Source organism: Podarcis filfolensis (assembly GCF_964270895.1).
Source record: "Podarcis filfolensis genome assembly, chromosome: 14".
Classification (NCBI taxonomy): Eukaryota; Metazoa; Chordata; class Lepidosauria; order Squamata; family Lacertidae; genus Podarcis; species Podarcis filfolensis.
The window spans coordinates 41,511,030-41,529,085 of record NC_139616.1 but is presented as its reverse complement, the minus strand read 5'-3'; the positions used below and the strand labels follow the sequence as shown (position 1 = coordinate 41,529,085).

Below are 18,056 nucleotides of genomic sequence, written 5' to 3'. Positions count from 1 at the left end.
TGCGACTGTGGTGGGATGTGTGTGTCTGAAGCAAGCGAAAGTAATCTGAAAATGTGGACAGCTGCAGGAGAGGGAAGCTCCTATCTTTAAACATCTATCCACACCAGTAATGTGTTCCATTAAACATGTTCTGCATCCAAATTGACCCTTAACAGCTGCCTAATGAATACCAGTGGTATGAGCAATAGCCTTACCCGTTGCTGTGTTTGGATGCTAATTGCCACATTTTGCGTTATAAGCACCAGTCTGGAATATTTATTTTATTCATTAGCTGGTGTGTATAGCATAGAGCTTATACTATACATGTCTATTTAATGAATAAAATAAATATCTCTTGACTGCGGCTTGCATTGCAAAATGTGGCAATTAGGCTATAGATGAGTTCATAGTTTATTTTCAGACTGCATAGACATCTGAGTCCTGAAAACGCTACGAATCCGTTGACACAATGGTCTCTTTCACAGCGTACCAGCTATGGGTCTTGATATGCAAGGTAGGACTCCCTAGAGAGGTAAAAGGAGCAGCCAGAGAGAGAATAAGCTCTTCTACTTTGCTCTCATTAGCTATGTTTTAGGAAGGCGGAAGGCTCATTGAGAACTTGTCCGAGGTCCGGGGATGGGAGTCTTGTTAAAATAATGTTGAAACTCAACAAACAAACAAACAAACAAACAGCCAGTCACTGGCACTCCCCTGCTGTTGCCCAACTTAGCCTTCCAAGGCCCAGAGCAAGTGTACAGTGGAACCTGGGTTTTCGAACGTCTCAGCTGCTGAACATTTCGGAAGCCGAACGCCAAAAACCCGGAAGTGAATGCTTCTGTTTTCGAACACGCCTCGGAAGTTTAATGGTTTCCAAAGCGCGTTTCTCAATTTTCTCCATTCACTTTGCCGACAGCCCTTTGATCCTCAGTTTTCGAACATTTCGGAAGTCGAAACGGACTTCTGGAATGGATTATGGATTCGAAAACGGAGGTTCTACCATACTTGGCTGCCCCTCTTCCAGTCTGCATGGGACTGATTTTAGGTAAGTGGATCAAAAGTGGAGGCCTTGCTCTCCCACCTGTCTCCCTTTACTCAACAAATTGTAGTTGGACATTAAAAACCTACTTTTTTGGGAGTCATTTGTGACATAAGGGATCTGTGGGGCATTCACCTTGGTACTTTTCATGTGTTTTCCTCCCTCTTGGGCCTTCAGGGCTCTAATAATTTAACAACATTTTATATCTTTATTACATTTTTGTCCCGCTCTTCCTCTTGTGAGCGCTCAGAGTAATGTTCAAGATTATTCTCACAACAACATTGTGAGGTAGGTGAGCAGGAGAATGACTAACTCAGGCTAACCAAATGAGCTTCATGACTGAGTGGATTATGGGCCAAGGTCTCCTCAGTTATAATCCATCACTCTTAACGGGGTTGGGGAGTCTGAGGTCCTCCAATTGTTGCTGGACTAAACTCTCAACTTTGACCACTAGCGGTTCTGGTTGGGACACAGGCGAGAGAGATCCTGCACTCTTCTCATTAAGTGGAGGGTAGTTGCCATTTCCCTTGCTTCTATTTTTGGGATGGTGGTGGTTGCTCAGTGCTTGGAAGACAACCTGCAAATGTTTCTTCAGCAGTGAAATTGGGTCACTCAAACAAACAACCATATCACAGTTCTCTTCTTGGATATGTTTGTTAGACACTTTGTAAAGAAAGCAATTTTCATAGCAGGAGACGCATTCACATTTCCAGGTTGCAGTTGAGGTGGTTTTTTGAGCTACGATTCATTGTCCTGTGATGGATGCTTAACTTTTCAGCTTCTTCGTCTTACAGCAGCTGAACTGCTGGTTAACCTTTTCTTGCAGGTCACTGTGGCTGTGAGGTTTTTGTTTTTTTGTTTTTTTTTGGTACACTGGCTTTTGAGTTCAGCCGTTTCCCCTATGGTGACTTTAGAAGAAAACCTACAGCTTTTTTACATGCCATCCTCTGATCGCTCTATAAGTCAACTGGAGAGCATTCCCATTAAAATTCAGCGCTTAGTAACGAATGTTAGTTGCGCTGGGGAAGATCAAACTGAATTACTTAACAGCTACTCTGCACATTGTCTTCCTTCTTACAAATGAAACAGTATTACACAGCGCCGTAAGAATTATCTTTGGCCTACCTTCCCCGCTCTGAATAATTGAATGCATATCTATTATTCTAGCACTTGTCAGAAGCTCTTGTGTCGTGCAACAAAGACAGCACACATTGGGAGCCAAATAAAAAGGGAGTCTTGCTTTCCTCTCCTCTGCTCGAAGGGAGATCGTTTTGACTGGAGGCCTGTTTGGTATCAGGCAAATGGAATTGATTTGAAGAATGATCAGCAAGCTTGCTGAATAGAAGACGTCTGGGTTCAGTCATTCGATTGTTGGACACAGAGGACATAAAGATGCAGCGTGAATGCGCAGCAGCTATACAAATTTTCTTCACTCTCAGACTCAATGATACATTGCCCAGTGTGGGTTGTACAGCCTGCTCCACTGTGGTTGACAAATGTTGACACTGAATTCTGTGTCTAAAGATGAGGAGATGAGGAAAAACATCGGAAGCTGTTTTATACCAGGCCAGGCTCTTTGTCCAGATTCACAACTATAAGATGAGGAACAACTGGCTTACTAGTAGTACATGTGAAAAGGATCTAGGGGTCTTGGTGGACCACATGAGTCAACAGTATGATGCAGCAGCAGAAAAAGCTAAAGCTATTCTAGGCTTCATCAACAGGAGTATAATGTCCAGATCATGGAAAGCAGTAGTCATGCTCTGTTTTGCCTTGGTCAGACCCCACCTGGAGTCTTGTGTCTAGTTCTGGGCACCACAATTTAGGAAGGATATTGGCAGACTGGAACATGCGCAGAGGAAGGCAAGCAAGATGATCAAAGGTCTGGAAACCAAGCCTTGTGAGGAATGGTTGAAGGAGTTGGGTATGTTTAGCCTGGAAAAGAGGAGACTGAGAGGAGATACAATAGCTGTCTTCAAATATCTTAAGGGCTGCCACATGCAAGATGGAGCAAGCTTGTTTTCTCCTGCTCCGGAGGGTCAGACTCGAACCAATGGCTTCACGTTACAAGAAAGGCGATATGGACTAAATATTCGGTAAATAACTTTCTGACCGTGAGAGCTGTTAGACAGTGGAACGGACTCTCTTGGGAGGTTGTGGTCTCTCCTTCCTTAGAAGTTTGAAAGCAGAGGTTGGATGGCCATCTGCCATGGATGCTTTAGGTGAGGTTCCTGCATTGCAGGGGGCTTGGACTAGACGACTTTTGGGGGTCCCTTCCCATTCTATGATTCCATCTAGTCCAGTATGTTCTGCTCTGACTGGCAGCCGTTCTCCAGGATCTTGGGTCTTTTCCATCACCTGCTACTTGATTCTTTTGCCTAGAAATACCAGAGAATGAACCTGGGTGCAAACTGACTGAGCAATGGCCCCTCTGATAAAATCCCAATTGAACGGGACCAATGTGCCAGTCTCCTTAAGGGCACATCAGAGGTACCATTTCATATATTGTTAAGGGGTGAAGAGATTTCACCCCTGTGTGGGGGGAGAGGACATAATTTCTCATCTGGGAGAAAGAAAAGCAGCAGAATATTTAGTATGGTTACTTCTTACATCTCACGTTATCATAACAATGTCATCAACACGCGCTGAACAATTGCCACCCCCGCCGCTTTTTTAAGCGAAATGGATAGGTGCCGATTTAATAGTTGCTCAAATTACGGAGTTAGCCAGGAAGGGGCACCTGAAGAGCAATTGCTCGTAACCTGTGAAATAGTGGTCCTCTGCAAATTGTGCCTTAGCACACCCTGGTGTAAAGGTAGGGATTAGAAATGATTACGAATCATTTCACCCTGTCAAAGCAGGATCGCTGAAACCCTCAGTTTGGAAAAAAAATTGCAATAAATTGTTCCATCAATGGTATTTAGCACCAGCCCAGCTTAACGCGACAGTCTTCCTTAATACATTTAAATGTTGGAAAGGTGGAGCCCTTATGGCAGATCTTTTTACAGATGTGGTAAGAATGTCAGCTTCCATAGAATAATTGGAATATACATAGATCACAAGTAATTGAGTGTCCTCTGAATGTAGAGCCTTTATTTATTGTGTTACAGGCCACCCCAATCTCTGCTGAGGGGTAGCAAGGGATTCCAGGGGTTTTGGCACTTAACCAGGGGTTGTGTTGTGGCGCCCGCCCTATGGAATGCCCTCCCACCAGATAAACAACTATACAACTTTTAGAAGACATCTGAAGGCAGTCCTGCATAGATTTTTTTTTTTAATATTTGACATTTTATTGTGTTTTTTAAACAATTCTGGAAGCTGACCAGAGTGGCTGGGGCAACCCAGTAAGATGGGTAGAATAATAATAATCATACTAATACTAATAATAATAATATTTATTGCTTTGGAAAGAGGAACATCAGATAGTGGCGTCTTTAGAAGTATGGCTTATTTTACATATATTTATACCTGAAGTCTTCAGTGGCGGGGGCTCAGAACATTAAACCCCAAAAGTGTATCTCATTGCTTCTCTCATAGCTTCAGCAAGCTTCGGTCCAAAGCGGCAGCCGGTCATGGGCCTGTCTTTTGGTGCAGCCTCTTCCAACCAGTGCACATTGAGTTCCATTTCCTCCATCTTCTTCCCAGAAGCCTTTGCAGAAAAGCAACACTTCCCCTTCTGCTTCCAGTATCCCCCTCCCCCATCACCCTGGCAACTTCCATTTCAAAGGCCGCCTGCTAAAGGCACTTTCTCCTGTGGTGACACCAAGCCCCTTGTAAACCTGGTGCTCTCCCTTTCTTGTCTGATGCTGAAAGTCTCATGTTTTGTCAGGGTAATGACTGTGTAATCACCTACCTTTGTCCTTTGATGACAGCTCTCTAAACCAAGCTCCTGAGGAAGCTGGCTTGACTTGTTTTTTAAGGTAGAAGGTAAAGGGACCCCTGACCATTAGGTTCAGTCGCGGACAACTTTGGGGTTGTGGTGCTTATCTCGCTTTATTGGCTGAGGAAGCTGGCGTACAGCTTGTGGGTCATGCGGCCAGCATGACTAAGCCGCTTCTGGCAAACCAGAGCAGTGCACGAAAACGCCATTTACCTTCCCGCTGGAGCAGTACCTGTTTATCTACTTGCACTTTTGTGCTTTTGAACTGCTAGGTTGGCAGGAGCAGGGACCGAGCAACAGGAGCTCACTCCACCGTGGGAATTTGAACCGCCGACCTTCTGATTGGCAAGCCCTAGGCTCTGTGGGTTTTATTAAGGACTTTTTTTTATTATTAAGGACTACAACTCCCACCATCCCTAGTTAGCAGGACCAGTGGTCAGGGATGGTGGGAGTTGTAATCCAACAACAGCTGGAGTCCCAGGTTTGAGGAACACTGTCTTAACGCCTTGCTGCATTCGATGATCAAACCCCACATTTACAAATTTCAGAGATTATGGGGAGAACCTGGCACCCAGGAATTTTAGGGGATCCTTGTCCCTTGCAAACCTGTAACAAAATTATTTAAGATGACTTGACCAGCATAGTGAAATCATCTACCTGTGAGGGTCTCCCCTGCCTCTCAAATCAGCTTGCACAGTTCAGGCCATGAAAAGTCACAAGCAGAGAGGAGTTGCAGAGGAAATAGCTCCAGATGGCTCATATAGGAGATTCCAGCTGCACACTGCAGTTGAAGACAAAACATGGACAAGGTCACTCTTAAGCTACTGACCCAGAGAAATTTTCATTTGATTCCTTTCTAAATTGTGGTAAATGGCCAGCTTCCATTCAGAGAGTATCGTCAAGGGGAATTTGACTTGGATACTGGTACTGACTATCCTGTTTCCTTTTGTAACAATCTCTTGATGTCCAAATGGAGGTAGTGGAGATAAAAATTAGGGCAGGCATACATGCAAGAAAGAAAACAAACCTTTCTTACCCAAGAAGTATACCTATTTACATGTTTTAATTAAGACTGTTACTGAAAAATCTTAAAAGTCATGAATTTTAGCCAGGTTTGTCAGTACATTTGCAGAAGCAAGAAGTATACTGACCACATGTGCCTGTGTTGCAACTGGCATCTTAAATCAAGGGTTGTCTATCCAGATGTTGTTGTACTACAACACTCATCAGCCCAATCCAGCATGGCCAATGATCAAGGATGTTGGGAGTTGTATCACAACTTCTTCTGGAAGGCATCACACTGGCTACTGTAGAGGCATTCTGTCTTACATGGGGGGAAAAGCCAGGAAGCTCTCTTTAAATGGTGCTTTCTATCAGCAGTTACTAATACGTTTGTGAATTGAGAAAAGGGTAGTCTTTGCTTTTGCTTTAAATCTGCTTCCTAACATCTTTTCAGTGAATCGTTAAAAAATAAATAAATCAAGTGAACAATATAACCCTACTTTTAATAGTGTATTATTCTTTAATATTAAGGACAAAAAACGAAAGTAGAATACTTTTGGTTTTCCTATGTGGTTCAGTGGAACGACAGCTTCTTTTCAGAGAGTTTGATCGACCATAGAGAAAATGTGTTGGTTAGTCGGAAGAGATGTGTAGGGAGTGTGATTACAAAGTGAGCTCTCCATCTCTGATCTCCAGGTGTGTCTCTACCTGGATGAAGACTGCAGTGTCTCAGACCATGTGACCACAACCGACAAATGTAAAGAGGTTGGAAATGGAGATCGTGGCGCAATCCCACTCTCCTCCCTACTATGTGTGTATTCTAACTGTGATTCTGACCATGTTCAAAGAGCATATTCTGTTCAGGAATAGAGTGTATTTTGCCGCACAGCCCTGAAGTGACATGATTGATGCAAGAATTAAAACCCTCACATTAAATCCTGAAGTCCCTTTCTTGTGGATTTCTTGTATGTGGGGTTTGTGTGCATGTATGTGAGTGTGGGAGAGACTGCTAATCTTTTATCTGTCTTTTGATGTCTTATTCCAGGAACAGCCCAACCAGGCCAACTTTGCCAATATCTGTACTGGATTGGAGGTTCTCAGCTTTCTCCTTACCGTACTCCAGTCTCCAGCTATTCTGAGTAGCTTCAAACCTCTGCAGCGTGGGATTGCCTCTTGCATGACATGTGGGAACACCAAAGTTCTAAGAGCTGTCCACAGCCTCCTTTCTCGCTTAATGAGCAACTTTCCTACAGAACCAAGTATGTTGGGGAGGGGCAGCCCCCTGCCCCCTGCTTTATTTATTTAGAAAAAACCTTGTGTGATCAGGGGAAAAGGGCGAAACATCTCCAAATGTGTGATCCTCTCATTTGTGCCGGTTTTTATGGACTGGTTTTTTTAAATATTTGCACTTTCAACCCCAATTAAAAGAAAAAGTTGAAATAAGTAATCATGAGAAATACATCATTATCCAGTGGCATAAAAACTTAATAACCTGTGGCAGTTATTACTTTGGCTCAAGAAATGCATGTCATAAATTTAATGTCTTTTGCAATTACCATTTTTCTGCTTTGAAGGTGCAGTTTTTCAGTTGTTAAACATGGCTATTTTAATAAGACAAGAAAGGGAAATTGGGTGTAAAGCTAGACTTTAGCTAACGGGATGAGAGGGAAGAGGAAGTAAGAAGTCTTAAAATTGCAGCTGGGAGAAATGTATAACAGTGGAGGACACCCCCCCCCCCCCCGGCTTGAGAGGTTGTGAACTCTTCACATTAAGGAAATGTGAAGAGAAGTCCTCAGTCCGCTGCAGAAACTCACTAACAGAGAATTCCAAGTCCCACAAGAGGGCAATATCTTTATTAGGCCCATCAAAATGCCACAAAGCAGTGGACAAGCTTTCAGGTTCTCCAGAAAGTCTTCAGCAGGCTTCCTCAACCTCGGCCCTCCAGATATTTTAAGACTACAATTCCCATCATCCCTAGCTAAGGATCATGGGATTTGTAGGCCAAAAACATCTGGAGGGCCAAGGTTGAGGAAACTTGGTCTTCAGCAAGCTTCATCAGGGATGGGAAACTTCAGGCCAGGGGTTGAATTTGCTAGTAGCAGTGTAAAATCCAGGTATGGGCATTTGTGTCCATGTGCTTACTGCTTGAATGAAAGTCAGCAGAAATAAATACATATGAATCTATCTTGTGTTCGGTTTATTGTTAACTGTGGCGTAGGTACTTCAAGTGTTGCCTCAAAGTATGAAGAACTGGAGTGTCTCTATGCAGCTGTTGGGAAAGTTATTTATGAAGGACTTACTAATTATGAAAAAGCTACAAATGCCAATCCATCTCAACTCTTTGGTAAGTTCCTGGTGCGTTACCTTATTTGTTGTTGTTTAGTCGTGTCTGACTCTTCGTGACCCCATGGACCAGAGCATGCCAGGCACTCCTGTCTTCCACTGCCTCCCGCAGTTTGGTGAAACTCATGCTGGTAGCTTCAAGAACACTGTCCAACCATCTCGTCCTCTGTCATCCCCTTCTCCTTGTGCCCTCAATCCTTCCCAACATCAGGGTCTAGGGCTGGGCATTTGGCTGGTCAAAACAGATTTGGCCAGTTGACTGAGCATATATTGTTAAATATTTTTAAAGCTTGAGCGTTATGAAAGCAGCAAAGAAGATATTCAACTAAACTGTTCTAGTGTAAGTGCTTTTGGCTGTGTAACAGAACTTCGCTTCCTCCTTTTCTTTCTGCACATGCCCTAAATCTGCTCCAGAGAGTTAGGAAAAATTCAGGTGTGCTTGCGCTAGCAGAACACTGCCCATAATCTTTAAGAGATTTGATACTTACATTAATTACAAGAGCCAAATTTGATATCACTTGTAAAAACTGACAGATTTTGTTTTGAACACGGGTTTTTTTAACATTCATCTTACATTTTTTAAAAAAATTTCCTGCAAGGAGCTCAGGGTAGTTTACCTAGTACTCCTCCATTTTTATCATCACAGAAACAATCTGTGGTAGGTTAGATGGAATGTGTGTGTGTCACAAAATTGCCTGATGCGTTTCATGGCTGAGTGAGGATTTGAATGTGGATCTGGCCCTAGCATGGCACTCTGACCCTCAGGGTTGGTAAATGCTGCCCTCCAGATGTTGCTGGACTCCAGAGCCCATCAACTTAATCCAGTATGGCCATTGATCAGGGGCCAATGTTGTAGTCCAGTAATATCTGGGGAGTACCCTGCTGCTCTGCCCAGTAGGCAGCGCTTTTGGTCACTGTTTTCCTGTTTGGAGATGCCTGCAGTTTCAGCAGATAGCCAGTGTTGGTTAGAGCGTGGTGTTGATAATGCCAAGGTCTCGGGTTTGATCCCCATATGGCTTGTCTGCATGTTCCTGCATTGCAGGGGGTTGGACTAGAGATTATACTTGAGGTACCTTCCAACTCTATAATTCTATGATTCTTAGATTCATTTTGCTTCTAGGGCTGTCTCTGGGTTCTACAAAGATGGGGGACAGGTTGCCCTCACGTCTGCCTTTACGAACAAATGGCGCCATAATAAGATAAACTGAAAAGGAAGAGATAAGCTGCCGTCTACACATTGAATATTGCAATCTGACACTTAATGGATCATAAGTGGCTATTGAAATGTGGCTTGAGCATTCATGATCCTCTAGCAGATGGCTCAAGAAAAATAACGAAAGCAGATGTTGTTTGTAAAATAGGCTTCTCCTTGGGAATCTGTTTTTTTCCCTGAATGAAGCCATCAAGTGTTAATGAATAAAATATTTATTTATTCTGTCCAGCTGCTTAATAGCTTCAAATATATTCATGTCAAAGACAGTTTAAGCTTTTCGACCTGCTTTATGTTCCTTTTGAACTGTTCAAACCTGCCCCCTCCAGAGCCTCTCCACCAAGGCCACCCCTGCTTTTAAAAATGAATTCTTTCCAATATCCTTATCTTGCCTTGGCATGGCTGACAAGATCCATTTTCTCTCGTAGGAGTGTGGTCTCCTTCTTCAGTTCCCCGCCCCCAAGACATTTGGTCAATAATTGCATCACTTCTACAATGTATTTACAAAACCCATGATTGATAAGCCAGGACAATGGTTTGAGTGTAATGTACCTCTTGTAGTGAGGTCTCTGGCAACGATTGGCTGAGCTTCTCTCGCTGCCATTGGTTGAGCAGCTCTGATGCTTTACAGGGACAGGGCAGGCAGAAGGACCAAGAGGTGGATGGACCAAGAGCCTTGGGCAGGGATAGCCAACCTGATGCCCTCTAGGTTCTAGGACCACCACTCCCTTACCATCTGCCATGCTGGCCATTGGAGTCTTACGACCTCTGAAGGGCACTAGGTTGTTTAATTCTGGCATCATGGAAGAGCAGACTTTAGAAGGCAGCTGGCCAGTAGATGCAGGATAGCTAGGAGAATGGAGCTGGAAAGGTTATAGTGGTTCCAGAGCCCAGATGAATGATGAGAAGAGGAGAAGACTAGGTTAGCTGGAGGAGTCACAAAGGAGGAGATCCTATTGGAGAGTGAATGCTTCATGTGACCAAGAGCTACAAAAGTAATAAAGGCTAAAATCCACCCATTGGGTCAAAATAACCAACACGATCTTTAGCTTCACCCCTCTCTTTTGTTTCAAAAGCACTATTTAAACTAATAAGCTTATATGTTGGCCGCACGTTGCACATGATCGCCAGACCTATTCTGTTTCTTTGTTTTCCAAAACAATAGACTCGTTTCAGAGACAATGCTGAATGTATTCTGTTCATCCTTTGCATCCGCAATAAGCTTCTCCTCTTTCATTCCCATATTAACTTTTTGATTAAACAAGCAGGGGGTGGGTTTCTCTTTTATCCCTTGTCAAAGTGCCTGAGCGGGCAGCACGGATGTGTTGAAATGATTAAACAATTTGGCAAGTTGGGTCTATCCTCAGCTTGCCACAGAATTGCTTCTGTCAATAACGCGGGCCTGGAATTGCAATGGCTGGGAGAGCTGGCTGCTTTAAATGGCAAATGTCCTTCACTATCCTAGCCTGTGATCTGGGTAGACAGATGTAATTTCACTTTGGGAATTGCCTATTTGTCAGGTGTCAGGTTGTGCTGTAGAACACACTAACCAAGAAAGATACTTCTTATCATTTGTCCAGAACACTCCAAGGTTACAGAGCCTAGTGTTGTTGTCCCCACTCCACCCCCAAGGTAGTACACAATGTTACTGAGGACACCTCTCCCCCCCCCCGAAAAAATCCCCCAGCAAGTCCATAAGCAAAGTGCAGATCCTTATAAGATGCAAAATGACAAGCATGTTTTATTGAGAGGGAGGCAGGAGCCTGAGGCATAAGGGGAAATAAGTAGAATAAGTTATTTAATCTCTTGGCTACCAAAATTGGAGTGTCTAAATCATTTGGGGGGGATTTCTGCAGAATTACTGAGTTATGGCTTGATAGCAAGAGCCTTGGAGATTAAGTGGCTGGGTTTTGACAGCGGAAGCGTTTGACCTGCCGCAGGTGTGAAGGCAGAAGGTGCCCTGTAGATAGCAGTCTGGCTGTTTTGCATTCAGTAGAGCCTCGTCAGTTGTCAAATGCAAGAGCTACCCTGGGAAATGTTCAGAAGTCATTTGAACATTCACAGAGAGCGCTTGGCTTGTTTCTACTGGTGATTTCTTGGTCCAACATTTTGCTGTATACTGTAGCGAACAATCTGCCACCATTCATTGGGCTGGAGGATCTTGTTATATACCGGCCTACAGGTTGGGTTGTATCCAACCAAGTTCTACTTCGAGCAGACTCCATGAAATTAATGGACCTGTGTTAGTCAGGGATGTTAATTTCAGCCAGTGGACTCTTGAGTAGGACCAGGATTGATTACAATCAGATGAAAATGACTTGACTAAGCATTTGGCTTAATAAACTGTGGTTAAAAGAGCAGGAATGGGCAAGTGAGATTTGCACTAGCCAGGGGAATGGGATGTGGAGCCATGGGAAAGATGGCATCTCATGAAGAGATGGGATGCTCGGATGGGAGCAGTCATCCAGTGCAAGGGAGATCCAATCCCTATATTAGACTGCCTACAGACTAGGCAGTAGTTGTTGGGTTGAGTGGAGTGGGAAGAAATGAATTTAGCGAGGATAGAGGAATATATGTTTTTATAGTATAACACCAGTTGAAGTTGGGGTGTGGGTGAAGTAGACAGTGGAGGAGACTTTGGAAAGGAGCTGAACCCATATTGAGCCATTTGACTGTCCAGACTGTAACTCTGTTAGAGAGGAGTCACTCACTGGAAGGAAAGATGGTTGCCAGAACTCACCCACCCGGTTAAAAGTTTATATCAGGCATAAGCAAACTTGGCCCTCCAGATGTTTTGGGACTATAACTCCCATGATCCCTAGCTAACAGGACCAGTGGTCAGGGATGATGGGAGTTGTAGTCCCAAAACATCTGGAGGGCCGAGTTTGCCTATGCCTGGTTTATATCTTTGAACTGCTCCTCCACAGTAAAAAGTAATGCTTGGTTGCCTTGTTCAAAGTAGGACAGCAACAAATGTTTCCCCCCTCTAATTATTATTATCTTCATTAATGTATGGGTTTTGTGTGTGTACGTGTTTCAGGTACTTTAATGATTTTGAAGTCTGCATGCAGCAACAATCCCAGCTACATAGACAGATTGATTTCGGTCTTCATGCGATCTCTCCAGAAGATGGTGAGGGAACACTTAAACCAACAGTCCCAGGCAGGGGCAGCAGAAGCAAACACAGGTAATAGCTTGCAACTCCCTGTTGGCAAGGCTAAGCTGAGTGTTACAGTAATGTTATTCCTTGATATAGGGATTGGACTGTGTTTTGAAGGCTTTCCATTTCAAAGTGTGCCCAAAATTAGGGAAGATTCAGACATGGTTTTCAATCGAAAAACCCTAAATCGTCATGTACATGATCAAATAATGTGTGTGGCTCAATTCTGATTTTGTCTGCAGCTGGTACAAGTGAATTGGTCATGCTGAGCTTGGACTTGGTGAAAACCCGCCTTGCTGTGATGAGCATGGAAATGAGGAAAAACTTCATCCAAGCTATTCTGACATCCCTCATTGAGAAGTCAAACGATGCCAAAATCCTCCGCGCTGTGGTCAAAATTGTGGAAGAATGGGTGAAGAACAACTCTCCAATGGCTGCCAACCAGGTAATCTAAAGAGAGTTTCCTGTAGAGAAAACAAAAGAAACTTCCTACTGTAGCTTTGTCTTGTTAGATGTTGGCTCACCTCATTTGACAGTCAACATGTTGTAGTAGTTGAAGTTCCAGATGAGGGTTCAAATACCACGCCGGACACAAAACTCACTTGGTGTCTTCAGTCCAATTAACTTCACCAGCTTGTTGTGGGTGGGGAACCGTGTATGCTATTCCAAGCTCTTTGGAGAAAGGGAAGCATAAAAATGTAACACATTTTATTTATTTAAGGTATTTATATGTAGCTTTTCAGGCAGACCTACCCAAGCAGTTTGCTGAAGAATATTACAACAATAGGCACCAATATTTTTTTTTTAAATGTTACAATAAAAGGAAAATACAGCATGTTTGTTTAGAAGAAGCTATTGTTTCTGCTTCTCCAGTCCCCTCAGGGCAAGGTGGTCCTTTAGACACCCTTGTGGTGGCAATTCCCCAATTTTCTTTATTCTCCCCTCCCCCTGAGGGCCTAGTGGTGGGAGTTAAAAGAAAAATTGAAAGTTGAATGAGCACAGTTCCTTACTGGGCGGGGTAGGGAACCTTTGGCCCTCCAGATGTTGCTAGATTACAGCACCCATCATCCCTGACCATTGGCCTGACTGGCAAAGAGTGATGGGAGTTGTGATCCAAGGCACCCCTTGTAATAGCATTTGCTTTTAATTGCATTTTCCTATTGAAAGACATGTTCCAAAAGTAAACATTGATCCTACGATAACGTGTCAATGCTTCTTTAATGCTGCGTTTTACAGTATTTATTTGGAAGAGGGATAGATAGCATAATGGAACCCAGTAGCCACTACTTGTGCTCTTCCTGTTTGGGTTTTCTCTGTTTAGGTCCAGGGAGTGCTCCAAAGTGATGGCATCAAGGGGTTACAAACACACACACACATACACACACGTGTTGTGACATTGCTCACATTCTCTTTCTTGTGTGTGCACAAGGGGAATTTTGTATCAAATATCACACCCGTTTTTGCGTGACTCCACAAGCAAAGCAGTTCTGAGATTTTGTGGCTGTCAAGGACGGCTCAAAGCCAATCCTACTGTAGAATTCTCCCTGTAACGATTTGGCTGACGTTTTACATTAATCCTGCAGTTGATAAGCAGGCAAGAACATAGTTATCCACACATTTTGCAGTATGTAAGCCCTGTGGTTTTTCACTCTTAAAAAATTCAAACTCCCATAAAACCTCTAAATCTTGCTGTAGCTTTTGAACCATACTCTTTGCTGCTTTGTTCATATCCTTTGCTCTTTGCATTTTGGACTTAAATTGTAGTGGTTTTAATGCTTCACTCTTATTTATTGTATTACATATTTTACTTTTTTAAAAAAAACCTGTTTTGTGGTGTGTTTCCCTTTAAACTTTTTGCTGCAGGGCAAAATGTAAATAAGTGTGAAAGCAGTGTTTTATGTAGTCTGAAGGGATGTGGGTGGCGCTGTGGGTTAAACCACAGAGCCTAGGACTTGCCAATCAGAAGGTCAGCGGTTCGAATCCCTGCAATGGGGTGAGCTCCCATTGCTCGGTCCCAGCTCCTACCAACCTAGCAGTTTGAAAGCACGTCAAAGTGCAAGTAGATAAATAGGTACCGCTCCGGTGGGAAGGTAAACGGCATTTCTGTGCGCTGCTCTGGTTCGCCAGAAGCGGCTTACTCATGCTGGCCACATGACCCGGAAGCTGTACGCCGGCTCCCTCGGCCAATAAAGCGAGTGAGTGCTGCAACCCCAGAGTTGGTCACAACTGGACCTAATGGTCAGGGGTCCCTTTACCTTTACCTTTACCTTTACCTTTACCTTTACCTAAGGTTTATTGACATAGTGCATGGCTGTTTGGCCGAAGTCATAGGTAAATTAGTTGTATACTCAGTGATGTCTTGACAGGAGAAGGGAATAAAGAAACCAACGAGGGTGAAGCAGAACAACATTTTAGTCCACACAATAGGCACCCCAGTGCACACCTAACCCTGCAGTACAGAGCCTCCAGTCTCTATCTGATGGAATCAATCTAAGAGGATACAATGGTCAGTGGCATCAAAAAGCCACAGAGATATTGGAAAGATGGATAACTTTTAATTGCACTCATTGGATGTCAGGCGTAGGTCAGCGATTTAAACAATAAAGCACCCAGTGTCCATGAAGTAACCCATTATTCAAAGAAACGAAACAGCTCAGTCGTAGTGGTCACACAATCCTTCTCAGTAGGTCTTGCCCCTATGAAGCAGTTGCGAGGCCTGAAGGTCCCCACCTTCCCACCACTCTCTAAGGCTCCTCTCTGGGTTCTCCTTCCCCAGCAGCCTATGGCTCCATCATTGAGTTTCTCGTTGCTCCACCCTCTTCAGTTCTTTCTGTGTTCTGGGAGACCAGAGGGGAGGGGAACTGGTCGCAGCAGGATGGGGAGACTTCCTGGCTTCTTCAGCACCCAGCCTCCACTCTGCCTCTTGCCTCTCCCTCCTCCCTTCTCTCCTTCTTCTGAGTCCGGACTTCTCTCTGCCACCATCTCTTCCTGCTCCCTAGACCCTGTTGCCTCTTCAGCTTCCAACACCTCCTCCCATTCTGCTCCCTCTGGCCACTCAGCATCATCCCACCACCAATCCCCTGGCTCTGAGCCTTCTTCCCCTGGGGGGTTCCCCGGCTGGTGCCTCCCACCACTCCCTCTTTATCCAGCTAGTTCGTGACATTGGATTGCTGGTGGGTATCCCATAAGTTCCCTCCTCCCATAATTTTCTTTTGCACCTGCAAAACCTGGGGTACCCTTGTGCTTGCTGGTCCCTGCCAGCAGAGTGTAAATAGTGCCGTTTTGGCTATGTAAGCAATGGTATGCACAGTCTGAATATCGGAAATAGGGGAAGGGCTGTAGCTCAGTGGTAGAGCATCTACTTTGCATCTGAAATGTCCCAGATTCAACCCCCAGCATCTCCAGGTAAAGCTGGGGGAAACTGCCTGAAATCGTAGATAGCTGCTGCCAGTCAGGGTAGACAATACTGATCTGAATCAGTGTAAGGTAGCTTCCTATGTTTCTAAAGAGAGGAAAAGATGTAATTGCAACTATGTCTGCATGCTAGGACCAACACATGGAAATCACATATAGTCCATAGTGTTTTGAGGATGCCAGTGCTCCACAATTTCAAAGGCAAAGTGAAAAACTAATTGCTGTCTTCTTTTTCTTTTCAAACAGACACCTACGCTCCGAGAGAAGTCCATTTTGCTAGTAAAAATGATGACCTACATTGAAAAACGTTTTCCAGAAGACCTTGAATTAAATGCCCAGTTTTTGGACCTTGTTAACTATGTCTATAGGTAATTATAGCAATTAATCAACTGGTTCAGCTTACTGGTTCATAATTTGGGCCATGTATGACCTTAATAACATACCATCAATCTCTTAAAGCTAATCTAGATGAGTTTTTAGATGGCAGGGGCGGGTTAAAGTAACTATTCTTCAAGGTTTCATAAAATTTCCTTGTTTATACCTTCAAATCCTAGGTCAGTCTGCATTTTCTTTGCTAGGTGAAATCAATATATACCATGGCACATGTTAAATGCACTAATCACGTGCCAAATTACACAGTGCTCCACAAATAATCAGGGATTGCAAGAGTTTAGAATTTTTTATTTTATAACAAAGTATAATTAAATTGAGGGGTTTTTTTGCAATTTGTTAAATCCTAAACTCTTCCCTATAAAACATGTGAACATACTTATTATTAGATTGATATTCCACCTTTTCTCCAAGGAGCTCTAGATCCATTTACATGCAAAGCATATCCTCTACCAGCAAGCTATTACCCACCCATATTCCTATATTCTTGTTTGTCCATGTGTATATTAAAGAAGCAAGACCTAGGAAGTTCTCCCTAGGGTGTGTCTTCACCTCTGAGAGCACAGTCTCTGTAGGTCAGAGCTTTCCAAACTGTTCATGTTGGTGACACACTTCTTAGACATGCGTCATTTTGCCACACAGTACTTCAGCTTTGCATCATTTCACGACACAGCAATTCAGTTCTACTAGCAAACCGGAGGTTAAGCTAACCCCTTTTCAGCTCCAAAAACAGCGTTCGTGTGACACACCTACACGCTGCAGCTGACACACTAATGTGTTGCAACACATAGTTTGGAAAGCTCTGCTCTAGGTATTTGCAGGTTCTGCTGTGATTGACCCTGCAAGTGCCGAGTACAAACTTTCATATGTTTAAAAGGGCATTGGGTCATTCAGAGGCTTCTGAGCAGGTTCAGCTGCAAGTGCATAGAAATCCCTTTCAGATCTTTTTGCTCAGTGAGTTAAGTCCTGAGACAAGCCCTGACACTTCACCTGTGGGGACATAGGGGTGGACAGGGCTTAGCCCTGTACCGCTTTAAACCTTGCATGTTCAGGAGAATGGTTGAAGAAGGGTTTTGTCTACCTGCAGTGTTAGAAATAGGGCTGAGAAGTATTCTGGGATTCCCCCAGTGCCTTCCAATGTATGTCGGCAACACAGAAGCAAAGCGCACACTCCAGAAAAAGATGGATCCTCCTACCGTCTGATTTCCTTCTTGCAAACTCATCCAGTGATTCATGCCCCTCTACCTTTTGTCACAACACCCGCCCCTCTCTGCTTTGCAGGTTCTGTGTTTTTAAATGCTGCTTTTTCCCTAGGGACGAGAACCTTTCGGGGAGCGAGCTGACCGCTAAACTTGAACCAGCCTTCCTTTCGGGACTCCGTTGTGCTCAGCCGCTCATCAGAGCCAAATTTTTCGAGGTTTTTGACAACTCCATGAAGCGCCGTGTCTATGAGCGCCTGCTTTATATCACCTGTTCTCAAAACTGGGAAGCCATGGGGAACCACTTTTGGATCAAGCAGTGCATTGAGGTGGGAGTGTGTGTGGTGTGAATGTTTGTAGCATGAGAAATGCATGTGGTCTGCCTAACCTCTTGAATATCATTAGAATTAAAACCAAAAAAAAATATTTTTTTTTTCCTTCCA

At 43.8% G+C, this 18,056-nt stretch overlaps 1 protein-coding gene across 3 annotated transcripts in view; it reads left to right on the top strand.

Annotated features, from left to right (window-relative positions):
* TRRAP (transformation/transcription domain associated protein) overlaps positions 1 to 18,056 on the top strand; it is a 153,491-nt gene that overhangs the window by 60,916 nt on the left and 74,519 nt on the right. For all 3 annotated transcript variants that reach the window (XM_083584841.1, XM_083584840.1, XM_083584839.1), the window contains 6 exons: positions 6,943 to 7,156; positions 8,116 to 8,241; positions 12,491 to 12,637; positions 12,853 to 13,055; positions 16,271 to 16,392; positions 17,729 to 17,942. In XM_083584841.1, coding sequence (XP_083440967.1) covers positions 6,943 to 7,156; positions 8,116 to 8,241; positions 12,491 to 12,637; positions 12,853 to 13,055; positions 16,271 to 16,392; positions 17,729 to 17,942 — 1,026 coding nt within the window. The remainder of the gene's footprint in view (positions 1 to 6,942; positions 7,157 to 8,115; positions 8,242 to 12,490; positions 12,638 to 12,852; positions 13,056 to 16,270; positions 16,393 to 17,728; positions 17,943 to 18,056) is intronic.